The sequence below is a fragment of the Ceratotherium simum genome, chromosome 32 (genome assembly GCF_057802395.1).
Source record: "Ceratotherium simum simum isolate JZ-2026a chromosome 32, ASM5780239v1, whole genome shotgun sequence".
NCBI lineage: Eukaryota > Metazoa > Chordata > Mammalia > Perissodactyla > Rhinocerotidae > Ceratotherium > Ceratotherium simum.
In genome coordinates, this window is record NC_141931.1 from 4,168,776 (window position 1) to 4,190,605 (window position 21,830).

At 39.9% G+C, this 21,830-nt stretch overlaps 1 protein-coding gene across 5 annotated transcripts in view; it reads left to right on the forward strand.

The window, feature by feature from the left end:
- EPC1 (enhancer of polycomb 1) overlaps positions 1 to 21,830 on the forward strand; it is a 93,603-nt gene that overhangs the window by 19,592 nt on the left and 52,181 nt on the right. For 2 of the 5 annotated variants that reach the window (XM_087420643.1, XM_004425244.2), the window contains exon 1: positions 5,954 to 6,395. The exons of 1 other annotated variant lie outside the window; for it this stretch is intronic. In XM_087420643.1, the coding sequence (XP_087276769.1) occupies positions 6,243 to 6,395 (153 nt within the window). In that variant the 5' untranslated portion in view covers positions 5,954 to 6,242. Of the gene's footprint in view, positions 1 to 5,951; positions 6,396 to 21,830 lie in introns of those variants that run through there. 2 more of the 5 variants (XM_087420642.1, XM_004425245.2) reach the window with 2 other exon arrangements.

Genomic DNA, 21,830 nt, shown 5'->3' on the forward strand with positions numbered 1-21,830 from the left:
TAAGGAAGGCAAATCCCAAAAATAGTTAAATTAACCCAATCACCTTTTGGGGGGGGGGTTCAAATTTTGGCAAAATCCTTGCTGTGCTCTGAATAGATTTTCTATAAATTTAGGATTTTACATTATACAATAAGATGTATTATATTTCATTATCTTTTTTTTAAATCCCAATTCTGCTGCAACCATTTTGTGGATTTTTAAAAATTCTAATTCTTTCTCAGACAGGCCCAATTTGGTTTAGTTGTATATATTGGAGATAAAGTTAAACTGAAATAACTTTGAGTCCATTCTGCTACAGTTTGCTAGGATTAACAATTTGCCCTTTATTCTTTTAAGGTAGAGATAGACTGTTTCTAGATACATTCTGAACTATTTTATATCAAACATAGTTCTTTAATATTATGTACAGAATTCCATACATATTAACTTATTAGATATTTAAGTGCCCCAAGTTCACCTCTGCAGAGAAATCAGTAGTTCAGATGTCATTTCTGTGAAACTCTATTAAACATATTGCAATGCAATTGCAATATTTACTTTCAAATATTTCCTAAAGTAAAAAAAAAAAACACTTCAGAAAGGGCTTCCAGTTTTTATTTTCCTAAATGTTATGTTGGAAGAATTATTTGATGGCATTTCTTTATACAGCTTGTTATGAAAATAAAACACAGAAAGTTAAGAAAAATGATTACTTTAAGTGAAAATATATTAATTAATTAATATATATATTAATTCAGTAATTAGCGCTTTTGCACAATGCTTTCAACTGTAGCACTATATCACTTTTTTTTTTTTTTTTTTTTGGTGAGAAAGATTAGCCCTGAGCTAACATCTGTTGCCAATCCCCCTCTTTTTGCTGAGGAAGATTGGCTCTGGGCTAACATCTGTGTCCATCTTCTTCTACTTTATATGTGGGATGCTTGCCACAGCATGGCTTGATAAGCGGTGCATAGGTCCACGCCCAGGATCTGAATCTGTGAACTCCGGGCCACCGAAGCAGGGTGCATGAATTTAACCATTATGCCACCAGGCCGGCCCCCACTATATCACTTTTAAGTGTTGAGATCATTGTGCATTCACACATTTTAAAGAAATTAATTTCACATTTTCCCAATTAAATGCAAATACGGTGTCTCACTTTATTATTAGCTCTGTGAGGCTATCTATAGAGATCATGTCTTATCATTGCTCTCCAGCACAAACCACTTTGCCCAGCTCTAAGTAAACATCCAATAAATATTTGTTGAATGCATAAAGGAATGAAGAATTTGGACTCCTTCTACCAAAACTGGTATGATGATTTTTTAAATCCTATTTTCCCATCAAAGAGAATTTAACTTCTTTGGATCATTATCCATTCTTGCCCTCCTTCCTTCCTGTCTCAGAGGAAGATGGTCCTAAAGTCAATCCATTTACATGCTTCTTTGCTTTCAGCATACATACAAACACGCCCACGTCTTTCTCGCCTTCAAAAACAAACTCGGTGACCCGAATACCCCTTCATCTGTCTGTCTGTCTGTCTCTCTCTCTCCCCTACCCTCACTGCAAAGCCTCTTGAAAGAGTAGGCTACGTTCAACATCTCTCTTTGCTCACTTCTAGTTCCCTCTCTTCCCTTCACTTTATACTCTGGTTTTCGGGGCTCCACTGATCAGACACCAGGGAGTCCAGTCTCAACAGTGCCCCTTACCAGCTTGTGCCCAGAGGCAGGTCTTGGAATCTCTCTAACAGGACACACCTCAGGGCTGTCATGAAAATTAAGTGAGATAATGCATTTTAAAATGTACGTCTGCATTGCCTGGCACATAGTGAATGTTCAATAAATGGTAGTTGTTATTCTTACTAATTGAAAGTGTAATCAGAGTCCAGAGATGAGAAAGATTGGTGTAGGCTTAAGAATTATTTTGAATTCACCTAATCACATGCTCATTCTTCAGATTAGGAAACTAGGACCAGAGTGGTTAAGTAGTCAAAGAAAGTTTCATGAAGGAGATGATATTTGAGTTGGATTTGGAAGGATAACAATAATAGCGTACATCTATTGAATGTTTACTGTAGGCCGGAGACCACACTAAATGCTTTACATGGACTATTTTATTTAATCCTCAAAACATTCTTCCGAGGTAGGTAGCATTTCAGTAGCTAGTAGACAGTCTGAAGTGGGACAAGGAGAATAGAGAGAAATAGAGAATAGAGAGAAAGGAAAGAAATAGAGAGGCGGGAAAGACATGCTGATTTGTAAAGACGGAGATGAGACTTACCAGCCAGAGCGAAGAGCTTGTCTTAGGCAATAATGAGAACTGATATGGAATAGAATAAGGCAAAGTAATGAGAACTTGACAACCATGCCAAAACCAATTTGGCTTTATCTAATGGGCAAGTAAAGAGCAGTGATAAAGCAATGACTTGGGGAAGGAAGGATACAGATGGAAGTGGGGTTTTAGGCACGCTGATTTGGTGGCATGCACTGTGAAGCCCTGAAGCAGTGTGTGCTGTGTGCTTCATATCTCAGGGACCCACAGCCTCCACCAGACACCACTCGTCCCCACTAGCCACTATCAGGAGAGCACCAGCACAGTGTCCTATAAAATGGGAGCTTAATAAAGATTTATTGAAGGAATGAACACATCAAGGATGAATTGGATTGGAGGTTGTTTCTGGGTGGGAAGTGATGAGAACTGGGACTATGGTTAAGACAATGGGAATGGAAATAAGAAGGCAAATCCTGGAATCAATATCAAAGAAGAAATATTAGGACTTGTGCAAATATTGGACATAAATATTTAGAGCCACATTTCCGATGCATTATATACAGCAAACTGCACTGCATTTGACACCTTCTTTTTTGTTGTGTAAGCAGAAATTCTGTATTTGAAACAAATTGAAATGAATCACATTTCAGGGTGATGATACTATAAGTAATTATTATTACTATTAAAACATGTCTCTTTCGTTTCTACTCCTCCTCCCTCCTCCCAAGCTCTTACCAGTTTAACTCACACCTGGATTGTTGTTGGAGTCTCCTAATGAACTCTGGCCAAATAAACCTTCTCATTGTCAAACACACCTGGCAGCTGCCTCCTCTCACGCTTTTGTTCATACTGTTGCTCTCTCCCATGAAGACCCCTTCTTCTACCATTTCATTTCCATTACCAGTTGCAATGTTAGTCATCCTTCAGAACCAAACCACATACTCTCTTCTCCATGATGTCTGATCAATCCAGCTGGCACTGACTGCTTTCTTTCTGAACTCCCAGACCACTGCATTTCCCCATCCTGCCCTGTCCTGGTCCTTTGGTTAGCTGGGTATCCCTTTATCCATGTCTTATGTGTATCCCCTATCATGATGACACTGTGTGTTGCCTAGTTATTCAATAAATATTTGTGGCATGACTTAAAACTATTTTAAATACTGCAAATCCCTTTCCAACCAAGAGTTTCTCTTTGAGGAAGAGTTAGTATATTCAGCTTTACACTAGTATGTATCTTTTGCAATATTGAGAATTTCACATCATTATTGCTGGGGATAGTTAGAAAAAGAGGGAACTTTAAGTTAAGAATAGAAAAAGTTAAAGTGAAAGACAGTGCAAGATTAGCCATTTTTGCAAGGAAGCTTTAGGTTGGATAAAGGAAGCTGAGGAAAATTAAACCTGAAATTTATCACTGCATTCCTGCCCCTTAGGGAGGGAGGGAAATGAACTGAACATGAGCCTCCGGACTCCAGCCTTTTAGTCCTTGGGAACCCAGTAGGACTGGGAGTCAGAAATCCAGGGCACTGAGCTGGATGGGGAACCAGTGCAGAAAGAAAATGTCCCTTAGCAGGCACAGCATCTGCAAAAAGGCAAGCTTAATTTGTAAGCATCTCTCTGAACCTGCGTGGAGGGTGATTTTAGAATTTCTAGAGAACAAGGAACTTAGTCGTATAGTGCCCATCATTACCAATGTAGGATGTGGAAAATGTTATCAATAGGCTGTTATTTTAATGAAGTTTAAATATATATATATTATTCGTTTCCTTGGTGCTTCACTCATGACTTTAGACTATTTTGTTCTATGAAGTCTTAAGTTCCTCAATCGACTGACTTCTACTACAAGAATTTTCAGAAGTCTAATACTGTAGGCTGGAGAGGACTGCTATACTAATATTAAGCCAGTATGCTCAGAACTGTCACATCTGACTAAATAAGTGCCCTATTCCTCAGTGCAGTTGGGAATTCTCGAGGATCCCAGAATGTGACACGCTCTCTCATGGCTCTGAGTCTTTGCACATGCTGCTTCTCTTGCCTAAGATACCTTTCTTCTCTTCATTTTTTTTGCAAGGTTAACCCATACTTATCCTACATAAGTTTTATTCACATGTTATCTCTACCAAAAAGCCTTCCCTGAATGCTTGCATTAGAGCCACTCCCCATGGACTGGGCACTGCTCCCACGTGCTCCCACAACCAGCTGGACTTTCATCATAGCACTACCGCAGGGGTGGCAACTGCCATCCGCAGGTCCTTCTCCACTCTCTAAGCCCCTCCAAGAGCCCAGTGGATGCTAAGTAATCAGCAGCATACTTAGGCCATGAGGGCTCAATAAACGTTTGCTCATTGAATGAATAAATGCATAGTCTTAGTACAGGAAATGTAGATGAAAATTCCCGTGCCTCACAGACCTGAGCTGTCAGTATTAGAGTCAGGATAATTTTGGAGAACTGCAACCTATGCTCTCCTTGTCTTCTCCCAACCGGTAGAGTGTAGCTAAACCAACCCGGGAGATAGCGGTTTGCCTATGTGCCTTAAGCTACAACAGTTCCTATCCAACCCCCGTATTTAAGAATAGTGATTATTTTTACCATGCAGCTCCCAAGGAAAAAAGCAGACTTACAAAACATTTGTGTATCTCGATGAACATTTGAAATTTTGCTGCCAAACTTATTTAACCCACCCCAATGGTCTTTCTGATTTTTAAAATATTCCACTGGAAAGAGCTCTCTGGATATATAAACCAAATGTTAACAATCTATCACATTCATCTAAATCTCTTCTAATAATACAGCTTTACCTTTTTTGGTTTGGCAGGAGCACTACAGGTCTTTATATGACTCGATTTTATAAAGTTTTCCAAAGAACAGATGATAAGAATAAGTGTGAACTCATGGCTACTTTGAAGCAGCATTTTCTTTCAGTACAAACAGAAAATCATGAGCTACGTATAAAGAATTGGCTCTAAAATTTTGAAGTAGGTCTTGCTTTAAATTTTTTCTTCCTTAAGGTTACAGTGTCCGTTAATAATTATTCCCGTTGCTTCAATTACAAGAGTGAATACGGGTAGCTAAAACGCAGGATTTTTAAAAAAACCTACTTTGGAGCAGAGTAGGATGCCTACCGTCTACACTGAGCCCAGTGGGCGGGAAGTGACCGATGGTGTGCTGCGGAGCCTATCCAATATTATAATCCAGAGTTTCATTAGACGGAAAAATAATTGCTGGCAAAAGTTCACCCAAAGTAGCATTCTGCCCCTAATTTCGTTTGTATTTTTGTTTTAAAGACCTACACCTCAGCTCTGCATGCACCGGCTGCACTTCGCCGGGTGCGCGGAGCCCCTCCGAAGCCCCCCAGGGCGCCCGGGCCCCTCCCCGGCGCGGCGCCGGCGGGTGACAGGTGCCGGGCCGCGGCGCTCCCGCCGGCGCCTCCCGGGCAGCTGGCGGCGGTGGAGCGAGTTCTGCGCCTCCGCTGTCAGCGAGGGCGCTGGCGGGGAGCGAGCGCGAGAAAGCGAGCGGGCGCGGCAGCGAGGGGACACGGGGAGGGGGCTCCGGCGCCCGGCCGCCCCGGCCGCTCGGGCCGCAGGGTGGGGGCCGCGGGGCGCGAGGCGCGGGCAGCGCGGCCGGCGGGCGCCGGGGGTTGGCGGGACGCGCGCTCCGTGCCGGCGCCCGGCCTCGAGCCCGCGCCCCCCCCCCGCGTGCCCGCGCCGCTGCGCGATGCAGTGTGGGGAATGGCTGGGGTTGGCTGAAGAGCGCACAGTGGAGTTTTAATGTCCGCCATGTTGGCCATGGCGTATTGAGGAGAGCGAGCGAGCGAGGAGCGGAGCGGCACAGCCTCCCACCTCCCGGCTGCTGGTAGTGCCCGACGGCGGGCTCTGCGCTCCGCCCCTCAAGTCCCCGGCAGCGGCAGGCGAGTGGGGACCGAACCCCCGGTTCTCCATGATCCCGCTGGCCGGGGCCGTTTCCCCAGAGCGGAGAGGTATCTGCTGCGCCTGAGATGAGTAAACTGTCGTTTCGGGCGCGGGCGCTAGACGCCTCGAAGCCGCTGCCGGTGTTCCGCTGTGAGGATCTGCCCGACCTGCACGAATACGCCTCGATAAACCGAGCCGTGCCGCAGATGCCCACCGGAATGGAGAAGGAAGAGGAGTCGGTACGTGTTAACTCCCCTGTCCGACCCACCGCCAGGCCCCGCTCCCTCCGCTGCCCGCGGCGGCGGCGGAGCAGCCTGCCCACACAAAATGGCCGCCATCTTCTCCTCGCCGCCGACTCTCAGTCGCCGGCCGGGCCTCTACCCCGCCTCCCCCGGCCTCGACCCCCGGCCGCCGCGGCCCGGCGGGGCCTCCTCTGAGGCCACCCGCCGACCCCGGCCACTTGTCCCCGGGCCCCGCGGAGTTCGGGAGCCCGAAAGGCACAAAGGGGTCACGTGACGGCGCTGCCGGCAGCCATTTTGTGTTCTTAGTTCTTGGGCTGGGCCTGGTGCATCCGGAGAGGGGAGCGGGCTGGGCGGCGGGGGGTGCGGCGAGCCCGGCGCCGAGCGGGACCCGGCTGCAGGCCTCTGCGCGGGCCGCTGGGTGGCGCTCCAGGGCCGCTAGGGCCCTCGCGCGCCGCCGGCGCCTCGGAGCGCAGGTTGTGCGCACGGTGGGGGAGTGTCGCTTCCCGGTGGCTCCGCGCAGCCCCGCGGGAGCCGCAGGGCGGCAGGTATTGTCGGCTGCAAGGCTGTGAGGCTTCTCGTCCTGTCCCTGCAGCGGAATGTCGAGGGTGCTGCGTGTGTGCCCGGACGACTCACTCTCGTAGAAGATAAGACTTAGTTCTGTATCCTCTGGCTGGGACTTCTGCATCCATCCCTCCCGCCCCGATTCTAGTTAGTGGAGGATCAGAAACTACTATCCCTTACTTTTACTTTGATCCTTGAAAATATGTTACAGATTCTTTTTTTGGAGAACGTGGCTCCTCTAAAGCCTGTAAGTTTTATTATTATTGGGGTTTTTAAAACATAAAATTTAAGTTCACCTGCTTTCTGATTTGTTCTCAATGTAGGGGGATAAAAGACTCAATTTAAGTAGGTGTTACAGATCTAAATTTCGAAAGAGTTCTCTCTTATTGAGTTCCTTCACAGAAATGTCAACGTTGAGGTGTCTACATTGGGTGGGTTTCAGTATTTAAATGTTTACGGCTGATAGACATTTTATCATAGCTGTGGCTTTACCGTGTTGTGGAAGGTGGGTTCAGACATAAGCATAATAGAATCTTCCTCTCATTTCCCCCAGATCCTTGACAGTATAACTTGATGACTTCTAACCCTAAGGAATTGCATACCTTGGTTTTCAGGTACAGCCATTTAAACAGGGTGCAGTGTATTGACAGTTCAAGGAAGTCAAGGAGTCGCTGGATTTGTGTGCTACAATTTTGTTGTGGAAAATTGTACTGTAATACTTCTATTTGGTACTGTAAGACTTTTAAATGTAGAAATTATGCTCTGTAACGTTGATTTTGAAAATAAAGCTATTTAAACTGTTTGGGTTGTTTAACCTTTTAAAGTAAAATAGTTGTGACAGTCAAATGTTACTTTTGAGAGTAGTGTCTTAAATCTGATTTTTCAGATAAGCTAAGTGATTAAGTGTATATAGTAGTTGAGATTGTCTAGTGTAGTACTTTCAGCACATTATCTGTGAGACAGAACCTCAATTTATTTTTCTTGTATCAACTTTAGAGTAGAACGGTGCCATTTGTTTACTTTTAAATAAGTGATTTGTTTTTAAAAATTAAAGTACTTGTCACTGCAGAATCTTGTCTTTTGGTTTTATTTTGTTTCTGTTTATAAGTTTTACAGATAATACTTTGAAGTTGGGGTGTCAGTGTTACAATGCCCTGGGTATTAATTTGTAGTTCTTGTTTTGCAAAGGAAGGAGAGAGCCTAGATAAAAGCAAGATAGCACTACAGTACACTTCAGAAATTTAAAGTCTTGCTTCTCTGAATACTGTGGACACTCCCAAGAGCTACAACCGAAATCAAAGTTCAGCTCAATTGAAGTATCAGTGCTTGTTAAATTTTGCAGATAATTTTTGTTCACTGAAATAATTTTGACATTTTGTAGTGCAGTGAATATCATTAGTTTGCAACATGTGGAGTCCCTATTTTTGAGGGACATAAGGGATTTTTTATTTCCTTCAGACTACCTTTTTCCATCATCTGTTTAGAATTTGTTTCACTTCACATACAACCAAACTGATCAATGAGGCACAGACCTCAGGGAACAGATAGTGACCCTAATAGAAGAATGTAAACAGTATCAGGTCAACAGCTGTTCTCCAGTCCTGTGGTTCATGTTGGTAGTAGGAGCAGGCCACATAAATCACAATATTGAAAGTAGCATGTTACACAGTATTCAAAATGTATGCTAAGCATAAATAAAGGTAATTGAATTCTGAGTTAACCTTAGAAAAACAAAAACTTTTTGGTAATTTGCTGAAGCATGGTATACTTTTTATAAAGACGAAGGGTTACAACAAACTTTTGCATTTCATTGACACGTTAGTTGTGTCTCTTAGATCGGAGAGACCTAGAACCTAAATTGAGCATCTAGTTTAGAAAAAGTATAATCCTATCTTGATCTTGAAAGATGAAGACAGTTTTGTACACACCAGCATATTAAGAAAGCATTTCATGATCAAAATAATCTGCAAAATTGTCATGTGAAGTATTCCTGATAATTGTTACCGTATTTTGTTTCTGTAGTAAACCTGAAAGAAATTCTAGGTCTTAACACTGGCAAAATAACACATTATTTTAATGTACTCCCATTTAACCAATTTTAATAATGTAAGCTGAATACACTGACTTAATTAGGCACACCTCTTAATTTTTAAGAAACAACTTTAAGTAGAAGTCGCCTCCTCCCCCCAAAAATGAGTTTTACTCAGCTTTAGAACTTAGTTGTTAGTCATTTTTTGATTAATGTAGTAGAATTGAAAAATAACTCCAGATTGTTAAATTGAAGGATGCTACTGAATCATAGCTGTTAGGGATTAAATGTCTGAATTGGTATAATGTAATACGTTGTAACCTGCTAAATCAAAAAGTAATGGTTGATGAAGGCTTTGATCTAATGAATTGAAGTAATTTTCAAATCATAGGAAATTAATGGACTGTCAGCTCTAAATATGACATAAATGAATCCCTTGGGGGGGGTTAAAAAGGGCAGAAGTTTAAACAAGTTGGGGGAGGCAGATGTTAAACCATTATAATATTTTTAAGATTTTTATTTTAAGACTATAATCTTAACTTTAAGATCTTAACTTGAAAGTTAGAAAAGTTAAAATAACTAAATTTAGTGCCACGGCTTTGCCTTTAATTGAAAGGGTAACTTTTCCAAGATATCAGTAATATCGAATGTTTTTATTAAACATGAGATATTTTGGTTAAAATTTGAACTTTATGTTAAGTTATAATTCTCCTTTATGGATACGTCTCACTTTAGGAAAGACATTCTGAAAAAGCTGATTTTAAAGTGATACTTAACGAATTGAAGCTACCAGGTTCGTATAGTAGTTTAACTTTTTTATTGGGATGTCTAGATTTTATTGGGATGTCTAGAGTGTGTGCCTCCATTTATTATGAGAGGTGAAAGCTTAACCTCTCTTCTCCTGTTTACCTAGGCTGCTTTGAGTACGATATGTGATGTAATTAAGATGTTAATGGTGGTATCACATTGATATTACCCTACACAACCACTTTTGAGACTGTGTTAGAAGTAGGTGTTAGAAATAGTAGAAGTCTGTTAGAAGTAGGCTCCAGCCATCACAGTCCAACACCTTGTTTTGATAGGGTTCTAACCAGACAAAATAAATCTCGTCTACTTACTTTTTCTCTCCTCTTAAAACTACATCCTTCATTACTGGCCCAGTATACAATGTTATTAAACCCAAGTTAAGGACCATTTATAACGTGGACAGTTGTTTCTTGTTTTTTATTAGGGGAAAATTGGAAATATGTACGTATCTCTGATATAAGAAAAAATAGTTAAGCACTGCATTTTCAAAACTTGATAAAAATCTAGTTTTTCTGTTTGTAAAAGTAAGTTTAAATCACTTTAAATGATAAGTTTAAAAGTTTGATTTCTCATTTTTTGAAAGAAACCAAGAATTTTTTTTCATTTAAAATTTCATAAACCAAGATTTTTTTAGTCCTATCTGGAGCTGTAAAAATTGATATAGATTTTTCCATTCTGTCCACTGTCTTGGAACTGAAATATCTGAAATCTCAATTATAGTAGAAGCAAAGTTTAATTTTTATAGGTGGTTTGAATTAGAATATTTGGGTTTTTTGCATTAAGTAGCAAATCTAGATAAAAAGTCTAGATAAAATCAAAGATAATTGAGAAGCAATAATCAAACCTAGTTTCAACTTTCTATCCTGCCCAAGATATTTTTGAGTAGAAGTTTCTAAGCTGAGGTTCTGAGAGTTACATGGAAATGATTCTGGAAGTCAGTGAATTCCCACAGTATGCATATAAAATTTTGTGATGATATATTTTTCTAGAGAGAAAGTTCATCTTTGTCATCAATTTCTCAAGGTATTGGTAATGAGGTGGGGCAGAAAGCTCAAGGTTAAGATCTACTGTCCTAAAAATTTCAAACAGTCATTTTGGTTCTATCAGTATGGCGGTTATTACATAGACTTAATAGGAGAAAGATAATTGAAAAATTAAAGGCTATAGGTAACTCAATAAGAGACTGAGGACTCCACTACAAAAGGAATCTCTTGAAAACTATATAGTGCCTAGGTGCCTAAAGTGTTAATATTAGCTCTTGTTTCAGTGTACTATTTGATATTTTAAAGTTTGGATTATTATCATTTGTACTTAGACTTCATTTTCTTATAAAACAGTAATAATGAGAAACTAATGGGCTTATGTATCTAGTGATGTTTTGTGGGCGCTTTGTAGTCTGTAATGGATTCGTGCTGAACTACCTTTTCTTTCTCTTAGTTAACAGGACTTAAAAGTACTATCTAAATATAGGGTAGCTTAAATTTTGTAAACAAAGTTTGTGCTTACAGGTTCATGAATTTGTGGCTAGGATTACATATTAAACCAACCACTCCTGATATATTATTTTAAATGGACTAGGTTTTAGTTTTATATTTTGCATTCTACTACACCATGGTGTATAATAGTAGTAATGGTCAGGAAACAGATGGAAGACATATGTGTGTATGTACATATGTATGTAATGGCAGGAGTTCTGTTTGTATATAAGAAGACTATATTTATGATTCAGTTTTCCTGAAAAGTTAAGGGTACTTGTTATTAGCAATTGGTTAAAACACTAATTTTAAAGCAGAGGATAGCATTTTAAAAGGAGCAATAATACCATGATGGTATTATTATTATAATAATAATGGTATTATAATGATGGTATAGTTTGTGATTCTGCTTCTTGAAGAAGACAACCAACAAGGAAATGAGAATTTTATATTGTAATTTGGGAATAAAATGAATTGCGAGTCTAAGTGCAAAGCAATATGAGTGTTTGAAATATTTATAGAGACAGAACTAGAAAGAGTGTATATCTTTTAAAGTTTTGAGCCCTTAAAGTGTGACTTAACATTATATATATCGCAATAACTTTTCAGTAAGAATATATCAGTTTATGGGGAAATCAGTGAGAAAAACAAGTGATTCAACTATAGTAAACCACTTGTTAGAATTACTTTCAGTGAATTACTTGAAGCTAACTATGTTGTCTTCATCACGGTTATAAATTGTGGCAAATCTTTCTTGATCAAATTTATTAACTTAAAGCCTGTGGTGTAGGTAGTGATTTTGAGCTATTAGAGTATTTTAAACATAATGGATACCTAACTTTGCACCTTTAAATATATGAATTGAATTTTATCCACCAGTCCCACTGTAGTAGGTAGATGAAAAACAAAAACTTGTTGTAGTTAATAAATCTACTATGACCCATTATCTGAGTTGTACCTTTGGGGATATAATCAGTTTTTTAGAAGATAAAGCCGTTCCTCAATTATTTGTTGTTATGGAGGTTATCTTTAAAAGGTTGGGCTGAGCTTCAGATATGCATGGTGACACAGTTTGCTGAATTTTGCAACAGATTATTAAAGCAAATCATTTTGGTTGAATTTCCTTCAGAATAGCAAGTGCTGGCTAAAGAAATAGGATGTGGCCTTAGAGTGAATCCAGGGGCAAAGATAACATTTAAAATGTCCTGTGGATGACTTAATGTGGGTTCAAATCTTTTTATATATTGGGATGAATTATTTTGATAATTTTGGAATCACAAGTAATAATTGTATATCTTCTGAGAAAATGTACATTGGCTTTTGCAGCCTTTGACAAGTCATTTAACCTTACTGAATGAACTTTAGTTTCTTCATGTGTTAACAGTCTTCTGACCTACCTTAGGAGGTAGCTCTGAGGAGTGAATAAAGCAGTATATGTAAAGATGCTGTACAGATGAATTCATTATTATTATCAAATACTTATTGTATGTTTAGAATAGCATTTTTATTGATGCTTAAAAACTACTTACCTTATATAGTCCCTTGTATTTGACAGTGTCTGATATAAACATGTTAGATGTGTTCTCTATCCTTAGAGTGTTGTATGACATAGTTATGAAAAATTGTGTCTTTAAATTTAGGTAATTATTAGTTGGGAAAAGCATCAAACTGGAAGTGATTAGACCTAAGGCCGCATCCAGTTTCTGACAGTGTGTGAGTGTGTGCATGCATGCTCCCACTCACCCAGGTTTATAACTGCAAAATGAAGTAGGACTATGATAGTTTCCTTTTGTAATGGGTGTATTATGTTACCAATATGTTTAAGTCTGTGTCCAAATGTTTTTTATGTTTTATGGAATAGTCATTAAGTCTTGAATTAGTTAATGACTTCATTTGCGTATTATATAATTGACACGGAAGTAAAGGTGGTCTGCGTGCATGGATAATTAGTTCCACTTTCGTCTAGGAAGGCTCAAGTTCTAAAGGATTTAAAGAATATAAATGGGTGCAGTAGTCACAATGCTTTTATTGTTATGAGAATTTGAAATTAGAGCCAGAATTTTGTAGTGATGGTTGCAAATTTGTGCTTTACCTGTAAGGTAATCTAGTCTGAAGGGGAAACAAAATATAAATATGGTTGTTTTGAAGTCTAAAGCAAGAATTTGATCATTTTTCTAATAGCTAAGTGGAGATATTTGAGATGAAGTATGTTGTACAAAAACTGAGAAAATATTGGTAAATCCATTTTCGTTCACTTTCATAGCAAGTATTTTTTGCACGTTTGCTATGAGTCAAGGACTCTTATAGGGCCGCCTGTAGATACAACAGTGAACAAACAGGGTTCCTTGTTTTTTGGATCTTAGGTTTGAGAATTTAGGCAGGAATTTTTGTCTGCTTTATTCACTGATGTGTTTTCAGCACCTCAAATAGTGCTTGGCACATAGTAAGTGTTCAATACTTGTTTAATTGAATGACTGAATTCTAATGGGAAAACAGACAAAAACCAAAAAGCAAATGAATAAAAGTAAAAAATACAACTCTTATATGGCAGTGGAACAAGATAATACAGAATTTCAGGTGGAAAGGGGAGAATAGAGTTTTCTTTGCATAGATGATCAAGGAACATTGGACCTGAAACTTGAATGGTGGGAATGAGCCATCCCTGTGAAGATCTGGATGAAGAACATTCCAGGCAGAGAGACCCACAGATGCAGAGAGCCTGAGGTAGGAACAGAAGGCCAATGTGACTGGAGCGAAAAAAACGTTGAGTAGTCCAAGGTGAGGACCCAGAGGTAGTCGGGGGGTCTATATCTGGTAAGGTATTATAGGCTACTACAAGGAGTTTGGATTGTTTTGAAATGAAGTAAGCCATTAGAGAGTTTCAGGCAAGGGAGTGTGATGATCCGAATTATGTTTTTTCAAGAGTATTCTTGCTACCATGTGGAGAATGAGGCATATTGGGTAAGAGTGAGAGTCGATGGTGGCTTTAACTAGGGTGGTAGTAGTGGAGATGAAGAGAAATGGATGGATTTGAGGTGTATTTTGAAGGTAGAACCAACAGAACTTGCTGATAGATTTGAATGTACTAGAGGGAGAGAAAGAATCAAGGACTAACACCTAATTTTTACCTTAAGCAGCTGGATAGATAGATAACTGGACCACTTGCTGAAATAGGGAAAATAGGATGGACTTCTTCAGTTTGAAGTGCCTCTTACTCATCCATATTTAATTGGATATGCAAGACTGTAGTGCATTAGAGCAATTTGCACTGGAGGTGTAAAATTGAGAAGTCATGGGCTGCTACTATAAATTTGAAAGTTTTTGGGATATAGATGGTTTTTAAAGCTGTGCGCTGGGGCTCAGGTAGAGGAGGAGCTATTACAGAAGTAGGAAGAAAATGAAGATAAAAGTATCTCAAGAAGGGAGGACATTGGTTAACTATGTTCACCGAGAAGATAAGCAACGGGAAAGTGACTGTTTAATTTGATTAGATGTGTGCCATTGGCGTATTTTGGTGGAGCAGTGGGAGAGAAGAAATAATGAAAGATAAATAAAGGGGTCACGGTAAGTGTAGACGGCTCTTTGGAATAGTTCTGCTATGAAAAGAAGCAGAAAAAACAGGGCAATGGCAGGAGGGGGCTGGGGGATCAACAAATGATTTCTTTTAAAAATGAGTTATGAAGTTTCAACAGACACAAATAAGGGACGCAAAGCTGAGCGCTCGATTGTCTCAGTCACTACCTAGAGAGTTGCCAGGCTGCAAGCATAGATGGGGGAGATCTCAAATAGAGCCTGGCAGCCTCCTTGAGTTGACGAGACAGAAAATTCAGGTTGGGGAGGCTGAAGTGGCTTCAGGGCAGAGTACCAGAGATGCACAGAGAGTTCCAGAGATCTTCAGAGAGGTCCCCTTGAGTCTCTGGCTGGAAACTGCTCTGAGCCTGTCTGAGGGAATTTTCAAGGCTAGGGGAAGAGCACTGGGAAGGAGGAGGAACAGTTCTGGGAGCTCACACAGGGCTGGGAATACGCTGGGTCCTTACTAGCTAGAGTAGAAAGACCTCCTAATGCACAGGGTATCAGATAAAAGTTTCTCTTCTAAGGTTTCTCTTCTCTCATAAAGTTTATTTCCTAAGTTGTGGGTCCAAATGAGCTCTAAAGACTATTCTGCACTCACCCTAACAAAGATTGAACACTAGCCTCAAAAGGATCAAACTAATTTCAAGTAACTTAACTATGTCCCAGAATAAAGCCCAAAAATGTTTAAAGGATTACTAAAAGATCCTACAACGTAAAACTTAGTGTTTGGCATCCAATAAAAACAATGACCAGGCATGCAAAGAAGCTGGAAAATATTGCTGATAACTAAGGAAAAAATTAATCAGAGATAGAGAAATAACCCAGGTAATAGAATTAGTAGACAAAAATGTTAAAATAGCTATTATAAATAAAAATAAGAGTTACTAGAACTAGTATAATAGTTGGAATGATGTCATTAAAAAGAAGAAAATAATCTCATCTCTTCTGCTCAAGGACTTTGCTCCTAGAGACTATTTCCTGTCTCTCTCTTGGATCAGTTTCATGGAGGGGTTGGTCACTAAGCAGAAATACTTTTTCCTTTTTAAAAAAGTAAGGAAGGCATATATATGTGAAAACATGCAGATCAGTTGGTAGAGTCAGCAGTGTGAGAATGAGGTAGTTTAGCCTATGATTCTATTTTCTCTATGAAGTGTAAGGTGAGGTCATCACCTCAAAGTTAAGGGGGGATCTTAAGAGAGACGAAGGTATGTATGGGAAAGCTAACTTCTAGAGAAATGTAGTAGGATTGATGGACTTGAGTTAAAGCACATAGTAGGTATAATAGGGTTTTTCTAGGATTGAGATTTGTCCAGCAAGTAGAAAGGAGGAAGAGAGGGATAAGGGGAGTAAAAGTATTTGTGAGGTAGATTATCCTGATAGATCATGGGATCTAAACTGAGTGAGCAGGGAAAGAAGACTGCAGGGAGCTGATGAATAGTGGTGAGCTGGTAGGACTCATTGGAATTGAAGGCTCTGTGGGATAGGTTTGTTAGACTGGGAGTCCTGAAATAGGTGAAACTAAGTCAGGAGGGTAGTGGTTAAGAGTGAGGTGCTTGAATTAGATTTCAGAGGTGGTACAGTTACTAGTGAAGGAGGGATCTGGAGTATAACCGCAGGAGTGGTGGCTGAGGTGGAGTAGAGGGAAGGATCAGTGTGGGTGAGAAGGTCATGGTATTAGACGTATCACCCATGGAGGTATTGTCACTAAGAATGGCACCAGAATTGTAGTAGTAGTTGAGAAGAAGACTGAGCTCTGTGACTGTGACCAAGAGAGTGTATACAACAGCTTTGGGGGGTGAGACTGATGGTGAGAACTTCTGAGGGGTTATGATTTTTAAAGGACAACAAAGAAGAAATGGTATGGGCCTGGCAATGGGAAGCAAGGAGGATGAATACTTAACTCCTCTATAAGTATGTGGGACGTGGGAAAATAAACAGCTCCTGCTTGAAAGGGCTACAGGGAGTACTGTTTCTGGAAGGCACTGCCAGGCTTCAGTTAGGGCAAGAAGATGAGGGAACATTGAAAGAAGTTGAGACTCTAAAGAGAAGTTTACTATCTGTCTTTATTCTAGAGAGGGAACAGTTTGGGAAGGTAGGGAAGGGTGGATGATTGGGTCACGTTAGGGGATATTGAGATCAGAATGGTGATAAAAGCCGTGGTGATGCTGTTAAGTCTTGGATTCTGTTGGTAATGGATATGAAGAATGGTTGGATTTATCCACCCAAACAGATCAAACAGTGCAAGATACCTTCCTACTGGATATTCTGAGGTGTATGGGACCATTCCTGCAACTAGAGATGATGTGATAGCCTGAAGGAAGGGGCAGCCACACTAGGTAGAAACTGGTGGCTTGATGAACTACAAGGAGTATCTGTCACTCCTTGCTGCACAGTTGTATAAACGTCTTTACAATGAAGGATTTTTGTACAACACTCAGGATTCAGTAAATCGACCTTAGGGTTGTTATTGAACATCTGAGAACTCTCCCTCCTCTGCGTTGGTTCTCCACAGGAACTGTACCATTCTCTCACCCTCAGGACATTCTGGAAAACTGTGGGGATGCTTTTGATTGTCACAATTTTGGGGAGATGCTTTTGGGGCCAGGAACAATGTAAGTTCTACCATGCAAAGGATAGTCCTGCAAAACAAAAAATTGCCTGTGTGCCTTTTGGCTGTCCCACAGAATATCCCAGTAGGTAAAATTTCCATTTATAAATTATCTGAGTCTAGGACCTAATTCCATTTTACATGTAAAATATTTTTTGTAGAGTTTTGATGTATACTAAAATTTCTAGGGCTGCAACTAGTATATAAAGTAAGGGATGTTGTACTTTATTTTGTTTAGAACTTTTACAGGAGCTGCTACCATTTTGGAAATGACTTCATCAACACCATTTGTGGCATTTGAGTCAACAGTAGTACAGACCTCATAAAGTCTGTTTTTTCAGTTGTTACATTTACAGTGATTCTCTGTAGACATGTAAGCATCTGTGATTACTTCATTTTGTCTTCCTGGGTACATTACCCCAAGCCTTTACATATTGAAATACGTATTTGATTATAAATAACTTTCCTTCTATTTCTCCTTTGTTTTGCAATTAGATCCTTGGATTGAAAAATGTGTATATATTTGGAAAATGTATATAAATAGAATAGTGAAGGAATTTGAAAAGAGGGAGCATTGGGTCTGATAGGGTTGAAAACAGCTACTCTACTGGGTTCAAATCATGAGCTATGGAGTTAAGTTTCAGTTCAAGTTGTGGTTATTCTACTTATACTTACCCCAGGTCTCTTTAAGTGTGATATAAGAAAAATCCTGAAGTGTATAGCTTAGTGCCTTACATACAGTAAGTGCTGAGATCTTTTTAACTTATTAGTTCCATTTTTAGTCCTTGAAGAATAGAAATGTATTTTTTAGGTAGGGTTAAAAATTTTCAACAAATTTCCAGCATAATAAATGATTTCTGTTATGGAGTGTTTTGATAATGAATACTGATTTTTATATATATCTGGTTGTATTTATGTTAGAAAATGTGAGATAATGAGCAAGTTATCAAAAACCATGGCCTTAAGTCAACAAGGATGTCAACTCAAATGGATTGTTTTCTCAACTTAATACATGGTTGGTTTCCCAGTGGGTGCCTCAGATGTATAAAATGTTTTGAAGAATTTGTCAGCTACTAAAAAAGAGTTTTCTGCACTTTTTAACAGATTCTGTACATTTTAGTGAATTTTAGTTCTTACGGCTGCTCCTTCATATAAATCATGCATTTGGATCTAAGAATTCCTATTAAAAGATTAGGATGCCCTCTTATTCTGAGAGGTTTATGATTTCTTCTTAAGCGGTCTCCCTACTCTAGTTTTTACATTTACAGTCTTCTCAAAGTTATCAGGGTGATCTTTTAAAAATATGAGTTTGGTTGTTACTTTGATATCTAAAAATCCTTAAATTGTTCCTTTTTCTGACAGAATAAAATGCAAAAACTCCGTTATGAGGTTTACTGGGCCCTGCATGTTCTGACCTCTGTCTCCATTTCTAGTCTTTTCCCTTTCTCCTCCTTAAGCGCTGTATTAGTTATTTATTGCCACATAACAAATTACTCCCAAACTTAGCAGTGTAAAACAACAAACATTTATTATATAGTTTCTGAGGGCTAGAAATCTAGGAGCAGCTTCTCTGGGTGATACTGGCCCAGGGTCTTTCACAAGGTCCTAGGAAAGCTCTTGCTAGGGCTGCAGTCCTCTAAAGGCTTGGCTGAGTCTGGAGAAGTTCACTTCCAAGCTCACTCACGTAGTTAGCAAGCTTCAGTTCCTAGCTCACTGAAGGCCTCTATTCATGAGCTTCTCCATTGCTGTCTCAGTGTCCTCACAGCATAGGCAGCAGGCTTCCCCCAGAGGGAGTGATCCAAAAGAAAGAGAGCACAAATGGGAGAGCAACAAGACAGAAACCATTGTCTTTTGTGACCTAATTTTGGAAGTTAACATACCATCACTTCTGTCATATGCTGTTGGTCACACAAACCAACCCTGGTATATGTAGGAGGGGACTACGCAAGGCTGTGAATGCCAGGAGATGGGAATCATTGGAGGCTGGCTACCACAGTCCCCTCATGCAGAATATTCTCACTCCCTCCGAAGGCCCCCAAAAGTCTCAGCCCGTTACAACATCAGCTCACAGTTTAGAATCGCATCCAAATTGGTTTCAGGTATAACTGAAGCTTCTCAGATGTAGTTCCTTAAGTACAGCTTCTCAAGTACAAATTTCTCTCAACCTAGGAAGCTAGAGAGAGAGATCTGCCCCTCCCCCCATAACTAGTATACAATACTGGGTCAGGCTTAAGATAACGGCAATAAAACATTCCTATTCAAAGGGAGACAGAGGGTTTGGTAGGCACAAGGGGGATGGTAGGCACAAGGAAGTCCCAGGTCCATAGCATTTCTGAAATGCGGTCAGGCAAATGATGGTGGTTTCTTAGTTGAGTGTCAGTTCCTGGGTATAATTCACCTCACCCAACGCTCTCAGCTTTGCCCCTCATACATTTGGTTCTTTATTCATTCTTACTTTTTCGTGAAAAGTAGAACATGTTTGCTACTGAGTTTTCTTAGCTCGCTTCCTGCCAAAATTGTGGGACTCTTAAGGCCTCTTTTCGCTTTGTATCATCTCTTGTCTCTTTTAGTTCAAGCTGGCAGTGTTTCTGAATATATAATTCTTTTAAAAACCTTGTGGGTCTTCTATGAATTTTATTGGGATCTATTCCATTAGTTGAAGGTCACACGCATAAATATCTTGGAGATAAGCCTTTTACTACCATGAGCTCCTGCTGAGAGACAACACCCTTAAGCTTCCTAAAAGCCTTATTGTTTGATTGAGAGAATCTTTGAGGCACATAGTTCTCTTTAGCAGGCCTTTTATCTAACTGAATGAGTGCTCTGAGGCACCATCTTTGGTTTTTCTGAGGTCTTAACAGAAGATTTTGGAGTCACTCCCTCAGCTTAGTTTTTGACCATGTTTTTCTGTCAGTGCCCTGGATTTGATCTTGGCTCAGAATCCATTTCTAAATTTTAGTCTTGTTTGCATTCTGGAGAGACTATAAATTTTCAAAACCCTCAAGTTCTGGCTGCTCTTTAACAGTTCATGTAGTTTATTTCTTCTCATTTTTTTTTACCATATATAGCAGAAAAACAAGGCAGCACTTTCAGCTCTTTGGTTGAAAATCTTCTTGGCTAAATCATCCAGTTCATTAGGTAAATTTTCTACTTTTCATGTAACTAAAGGTGGCATTGTTACTAAACTTTAGTCCCTTGCTAACGGGGATATCCCTTCCTCTGGTTTCCGATAATATCTCCCTCACATTTCTGCCCTCACCTCCAGCTTTATAACACTCCATGAGGCTTTAATTAACAGCTTCTTCACTGATACTGTCCTCAAAGGCCAGGGCCTAGTTCCAAAGCCATTTCAACATTTTTAGGTTTTCGTTATACAGTGAGGACTCTCAGTACCAACATATGCATTAGTTATCTATTGCTACATAACTGCTTATCCAAAATTTAGCAGCTTAAAACAGCAAACATTAATCTCACAGTCTCTGAGGATCAGGAATCTGGGAGTAGCTTTACTGGGTGGTTCTGGCTCAGTGTCTGCAGAAGGCAATTCAGAGTTGCAGTCATCTCGACTGGAGAATCTGCTTCCAGCCTTGCTCACATTGTTGGCCAGAGGCTTCTGTTTCTCATCACACTGGCCTCTCCACTGACTACCTGTGTGTTCTCACAACCTGACATCTGGCTTCCCCAGAGCAGATGTTCCAAGAGAAAGAGTATGCACAAGTGAGTAAGAGAGCACCTAAGAAAAAAGCTGCAGTCTTTTATAACCTAATCTTGGAAGGGACGTACCATCACTTCTGCCGTATGCTGTTGGTCACACAGACCAACGCTGGTATGGTATGGGAGGGGACTACCCAAGGGTGTGAATACCAAGAGGTAAGGATCACTGGGGGCCATCTTGGAGTCTGGCTACCGCAAGCACTGTGCTCAATAAACTGAACTACTTATTGTATTTAATGTTCTCTTAGTTTCTTACCTCTGCCTTTGCTTACACTTCCCCTCTTTACTCCCAGTGCCTTTCCTTTCCCCATGTTCACTCATCAACTCCTGTTTGCTATCGACTTTTATGAAGGCTTTCTTGACTTACCCTTTCCAAGTGCTATTACAGCACCTGAACTTTTAGAAAACAAATTTGTCAATATGATTGTTTCCTTTACTACACTACAAGCCTTTTGAAAACAGAAACAGTGTTGTATCATAAAGACTTAATATTCTTCTGGCACAAATGTTTCTTTAATGTTTAAATAGTTCTGGAAAAATGTAGGTACTTTATGATATTATTTGTGTTCTAAAATGGTAATCAGATACCTGTTTTAACTGCCTTTGAGCTTTTGGAGTGAGGCTAATAAAATAGGATTTAAGCTATGGATTTTTTTATTGTAACA